The sequence below is a fragment of the Gekko japonicus genome, unplaced genomic scaffold, assembly GCF_001447785.1.
Source record: "Gekko japonicus isolate JY-2015 unplaced genomic scaffold, Gekko_japonicus_V1.1 scaffold1743, whole genome shotgun sequence".
NCBI classification, from domain to species: domain Eukaryota; kingdom Metazoa; phylum Chordata; class Lepidosauria; order Squamata; family Gekkonidae; genus Gekko; species Gekko japonicus.
This window is the reverse complement of record NW_015173724.1, coordinates 63665-70104: the sequence shown is the minus strand read 5'-3', so window position 1 is coordinate 70104 and position 6440 is coordinate 63665. Positions and strand designations below refer to the sequence as shown.

The 6440-nt window shown below is 46.8% G+C and overlaps 1 protein-coding gene across 5 annotated transcripts in view; it reads right to left on the bottom strand.

The window, feature by feature from the left end:
* PUM1 (pumilio RNA binding family member 1) overlaps window positions 1-2762 on the bottom strand; it is a 116959-nt gene extending 114197 nt beyond the window's left edge. For 3 of the 5 annotated variants that reach the window (XM_015423379.1, XM_015423381.1, XM_015423382.1), the window contains exon 1: window positions 166-225. In XM_015423379.1, the coding sequence (XP_015278865.1) occupies window positions 166-184 (19 nt within the window). In that variant the 5' untranslated portion in view covers window positions 185-225. The other 2 variants (XM_015423384.1, XM_015423383.1) reach the window with 2 other exon arrangements.
* Window positions 2763-6440: the final 3678 nt, after the last annotated feature.

Sequence of the window (6440 nt, the reverse complement as noted above, 5' to 3'; positions counted from 1 at the left end):
AGTCCTTCCATCGCCCCCCCCCCCCACCTGCTTCCTGGAACAACAATAGAGGCCTCTTCGCAAACATTATACCAGGAACCCAAGCGCGAGGAAGACGCCTCGGCAATAGAGCCCGCCCAAGGGCCGCCTTCGGAGGGGCCTCGCCGCTCCCGCTTCGGCCCTCACCCCAATACGGCTTGACCATCGGGTCTCCTGGGGTGCCGAGTGCCGTTTGAGCCCACTCCGGTCCGGATACTCACGGGCGGAACGGTAGGATGAAGATGGATCTCCGCGCCCCCCCTCCCCCCCGGCCTCTCGCTCTGGCTGCCGCTCCCCCTGCCTTTCACTCCGACAACATGGCGGCCCACTGGGGACTGAAGCGGCGCGCTGCATCCTGGGAAGGGTAGGCTCGGCCAGCACAGCCGACAGCGGCTGCTTCTGCTGCCGCCGCTGGCTGGGAGCTGAACTCGGCAGGCTCTCGGCTCGCCTTTGGAAGCGGGCAAAACGTACACACAACAAGACCTCGTGGCAAAACCCAACGAGCAAAGTCCACGTAATAGTTTATGCCCATCCCAACGGGCACAAAACACGTTTGTGCATGCTTCCCAGCTCTCTAGAACTCTCCATTAACAAGCTGAAACGGTGTATTGCGGGACCAAGCTCCAAGAGACCCAGATTCAAATCCTGACTCTGACGGGGATGGCTCCTTTTAGCCGCTGCAGTATAGTGGTTATAGTGTCAGATCTAGAAGACCTGGATTCGAATCTCCATTCTGCCATGGAAGGTCACTGAGTGACTTCGGGCCAAACACACACACTGTGCCTAACCTACAGGGTTGTTCAAGGTGGGCAGCCCTGTTGGTATGAAGCAACAGAACAAAGTCAGAGTAGGGTGGCACCTTTAAGGTCAACAAAGTGTTATTCAAGGTGTGAGCTTTCGTGTGCAGGGTTGTTGTGAGGATAAAATGGAGAGGAGAAGGAAGTATAGGTGCTTTGGGTCCCCCATTGGGTAAAAGTAGGGGAATAAATAACAACACTAATAAGTATTACATGGAGTTTTGTTCATATTTGCAAGGCATAAAAAGCAGTTTTACACACACACCAAATAAGAGTACATTTTGCTCATCGCAGATTTGGATAGTGCCAGGGAGAATAAGGCCAACTTATTAGCAACCATAGCCTCCCTACAGACCAAAGCTTGGCAATTTTTTGTTTGGAGAGGAAAAGGTTCATCTTTGTGTTTGAGAGGACACTGTCAGTAACACTGCCAGACATAGGAGTTGGCAACACCTCAGGCTCTGAAGTCATTAAAGCCATGTCGGCCCCTCCAAAGAAACAGCTGGCAATGCTGCCCTGCCTCACCAAAGAGCCCTGAAGTCTTCAGAGAAGAACTGACAACACCAGCCAACAAGCTCAGTAGCTGTTCAAGACACAGGAGCCCTGCTGAAGAATAAAGTTGGCAACACTGCTCTGCCTCCTCAAAAAGCACTGAAGTATTCAGGGGAGCACTGCTGCAGAATTGACAACACCACCCAACAAGCCCTAAAGCTGTTCAAGACATGGAAGCCCTACTAAGGAATAAAGTTGACAACACCACTCCCCCACAGGCAGAAGTCTGGAAATCCATGGAGACAGACAAAGCAAAAGAATGGGGATACTGGCAACTCTCCTCCCAACAATCCTGAAGTTATAGACACAAGTTTAGAAAAAGTTGGCAACACCTTAGGGGTCACTGGATCTAATTCTTCATGCCGTTGGTAACCCACTGCATGGAATCCGGAAAACCTAGCAACTGGCTGGATTGCTCTTTTCCCTTCCCCATAACTGAACTCACCCCCAGGTACCAACGCCCCCATGGCCGCCCCGCCCACTTGTCCCTCCCCAGAGCAGAAGCTCCATCGCACCCAAGTGCGCTCTAACCTGTCACCAACGCTATTGCCGCTCCTAGGCCTTGTGCAAGTGCCTTTCCTTCAGCGCGCCCCATCAGCATTTTCTCACGACACGCGTCTCGCTTCTCGGGAAGCCACGTGCACACGTTGCTTCTCCTAAATGGGCCGGAGAGCTGCCGCTGCCTCCTAAACTGGCTCGACCTGTTCTCCCCCCTGCATTCCTCGGAGACGTTTGTCCGGTTTCCATGTTAGACGTCTCAGCAACCCACGAGATCAACAGCCACAAGTGGGTTGCATCCACCTACCCACCCCTTTCTGGAGGAGACGCTAAACTCACGTCTAATTACACTCCACGCCCTCCTCTCGCCTTTTAATGATCGCGACGTAGTGGGGCACTTACTTGCGAGTAAGTCCCAAGGAACTCAGGGGTTCCACCAAAATCTGGGTAGGATCCGGTTAACATCGGACCGGATGTTTTCCTTCTTAACTGGATCGTTAGAAGAGCTACCTAGGCTCCTCTCACCACTCCTGGTTGAGCATGGGAGACATCCGAAGGGGGGGGGGGTTAATAATTAGCATATCTAAATTATTTCTGACCTATGCGTTCCCTAATTAGGGTTACTAATAGCCTGGAGAACAGCGTCCTGCCCCTTTAAAAAAAAGCTTAATAGGATGTTATTTATTTCCATGCACGAAAAGCGTCAAGGGTTCATTAGCAGGTACTAAACCTCAATTAAAGGAACCGGACTTTTCCCCCTCCAGGCCTGTTGGCAACCCCATCCCCCCCACGACCGCGCCCTAAAGATTCTGGCAAGCAATAAAGGCTAAATGAAATCGGTTTACAGGGAAGTAATCTGCCCCAACGCAAAGAAATCACACGCACCTCGAGAGCAACTTTTACAAAGCCAGCGTTACAAACTGCAATATACGCTTTGCATTTATTTAATTCAGATCCTCAATTGCTTGAACACACACATACACCCCCTAAGATCTTCGTTCCGGTACAGACAAATATACACGACTGCAACTCCCGATCCACTATGCGCTACGATTACATCGCCTCTGTGGATTCTGGGTTTTGTAGTTCCTGCGTTGAACCCGTCGCTGTTAAAGGGACAGTCAACTTGAAAAGAGAACCCATATCTGAGGAGGTTAAAGCAAACAGATAACCCTCAAAATTCCATAGTGAAAGAACTATGTTTACTCACACCTGTGGAAGGGTGGTTACTTAGGGTTGCCAGCTCTGCGTTGGGGAATACCTGGAGATTTTGGGGGCTGAAGCCTGAGGAGGGCGGGGTTTGGGGAAGTAGAGTATAATGCCACTGAGTCTACTTTCCAAGGCAGCCATTTCCTCCCAGGGACCCCGTGATGGGGGAGCAGTAAAACTTGGTCGTCTGGAGATCAACTGCAATACTGGGAGACCTCCAGGTGCCACCTGGAGGTTGGCAACCCTATTACTGCATTTTAAAAGAAAATCTGCATTTTTTAATTTTGTGTACATTTGAATCTGTGCATTTTTCACATCTTGTTAATTGGACTGCTTTCTTTGGTACTTCCATAAACTGGTGTTCCACTGTTAGCCGCCTCGTGTCTGAAGAGATAAGGCAGGATAGAAATGGTTTTAAAAAATAAAAATAAACAAAGCAGTCACCAGGAGTTGGGGTCTTTGTTCAAGGCCTTAACTATTTTAAGCAAAACCTGGGAGTTCCAACCCTTTACCCATGTTCAGTAGTATAATTAGCAAATTCATCTAAAGAATTGAACTCTGACTTATGAAAATTGATGCTGCAACAAATCTTTTATAGTCTTTATAGTGACAAGAGTCAATGGAAAAGACAGTAATGCTAGGAAATGTTGAAATCAGCAGGATAATAGGAAGACCCAACATGAGATCACAGAATCATAGAGTCTTAAGAGTTGGAAGGGACCTCCAGGGTCATCTAGTCCAACCCCCAGCACAATGCAGGAAATTCACAAATACCTCCCTCCCCACACCCCTGCTCTATGCCCAGAAAAGGGGGGGGACCCTCTGAGATCCCTGGCCAAATTGGCCTGGAGAAAATTACTGCCTGACCAGTGTTCCCTCTAAGCTGAGTTGGTGTGAGCTAGCTCACAGTTTTTTAGCCCCTGGCTCACACATTTTGGTCTTCGCTCAGGAAGGATGGTTCCAGAGCAAACTAATTTATGCAGTAACCAAATCGCTTACTCACAGCTTTAATGCCAGTGGCTCACAAAGCAGAATTTTTGCTCACAAGACTCCACAGCTTAGAGGGAGCATTGTTCCTGACCCCAACATGGCAATTGGCATTTCCCTGGGCATGTAAGAAAGGGCCACAAGAACTAAGCACTGATGCAAGCCACCCTGCCCTCTCTCTCATGATCTGCCTAAGTTCACATAATCAGCATTGCTGACAAATGACCATCTAGCCTCTGCTTAAATACCTCCAAAGGAGAGTCCACTACCTCCCAAGGAAGCCTGTTCCACTGAGGAACTGCTCTGTCAGGAAGTTCTTCCTAATATTTGTCCAAAAACTCTTTTGATTTAATTTCAACCCGTTAGTTCTGGTCAGACCTTCTGGGGCAACAGAAAACAACTCTGTACCATCCTCTATATGACAGCCCTTCAAGTACTTGAAGATGGTTATCATATCACCTCTCAGTCATCTCCTCCCCAAGCTAAAAATACCCAGCTCCTTCAACCTTTCCTCATAGGACTTGGTCTCCAGAACCCTCACCATCTTCAATGCTCTCCTCTGGACATGTTCCAGCTTGTCTATATCCTTCGTAAATTGTGGTGTCCAAAACTGAACACAGTACTCTAGGTGAGGTCTAACCAGAGCAGAGTAAAGTGATACCATCACTTTGTGTGATCCAGACACTATATTTCTGTTGATACAGCCCAAAATGGCATTTGCCCTTTTAGCTACCGCATCACACTGCTGACTCATGTTCAGTGTATGGTCTACTAAGACCCCTAGATCCTTTTCCCATATACTACTGCCAAGACAAGTCTCCCCTGTCCTATTATGTGTTTGATTTTTCCTACCTAAATGCAGAACTTTACATTTATCCCTACTGAAATTCATTTTCTTTGTTTTAGCCCAGTTTTGCAACCTGTCAAGATCATCCTGTATCCTACCTGTATCTACCATATTTGCTACCCCTCCCAATTCAGTATTATCTGCAAATTTAATAAGCATTCCCTCTATTCCTTCATCCAAATAATTTATAAAGGTGTTAAAACAGGTCCCAGAACAGATCCCTGAGGCACTCGACTTGTCACTCCTCTCCAAAAGGATGAGGAACCATTAACAACTCTTTGGGATTGACTCTACAAAGGGAGCCACGGCACCATCTGCAAGATCTGAGCAACTATTAATGATAGGACATTTTGGAGGACAGTAATTCATACGGTCGCCATAAGTCAGAAGTTACTTCATGGCATGTAACATACACACAAGGTGTCACTGGAATCTTGTTGTATTTTGCTGCCAAAAACAAAGCTGGAATTCTCTGCCAAATAGCCTCTGCCTGTTGCTGAGCAGATCCAAGACCCAGTAGTTCTGATGCACTACCATTATCCATTTTTAATTCACTATTGATTTGATGTTGCTATTTTAAATTGTGTTCTGTCGTTTTTCCATGGGGGAGTCACTGCCTTGAAGAAGTGAGTTTTGTTTTTGTTTTTTAATGCTTTTTTAAAAGGAATTAAATTCCTCTCATCACACGTGATATTTCTCTCTAGAGCTATTTTAATTGTCAGGGCAGTTGAACTGTTCCAAATCTTTCCATCGGGATTCATGCGCCTCAAAAAACCCATCAAGCTAATGGCCACAGCCATCCAAGCATGGTAGTAAATTTTAACACTCAGTAAACTCCCCGTCTCTTTTCGATAATTGGTTTCTGCAAAATGTTTCTAGCAATTCCAAGGTGTTTATGTGACCGGACAAATTTCAAGATGAAAATCACCCCTGTTCTCCTTAGAAACAGATATTACTTTCAAAAGACAATGAAACAAAATAATTCCTCTGGATGTCGAACATCAAAGTTTGATGTATTCTTCACCTCTACATGAAATTTAACCAAATTCACTCTCTCTGTTGTAAGTCCCCGAAATCTCTAATGCCGCTATCTTTAATTCTGTTTTATTTCACAGCTTCTTTGCATGAATTATAACTACGAACTTATAATGGGAACAACTTCCCACAGAATACAAACATGTATGTGTAGCAACACAGGCTGTGAGGCCAAGAAAACTCTGAATTGTTCAGGTTTGCTGGAGGATGCTGGGTTTCACAGGCCCAAGTTCAACCCTCACAAATCAAAGTGGATAATACACCAGGTCGAAAATATCCTTGGTGCAGTGCAGACTTCACCACTCTGATCCAGGGACTTCAGAACCAGCGTGGTGCAGTGGTTAGTGTTGGATTAGGTTCTGGGAGACTTGGATTCAAATCCCACAGCCTGTGAGGTAGCTTACTTGTGAGGTGACTGACCCAAGATTACCCAGCAAGCTTCCATGGCAGAGTGGGGATTTGAACCTAAGTCTTCCAGACTGGCAGTCTTGATTATT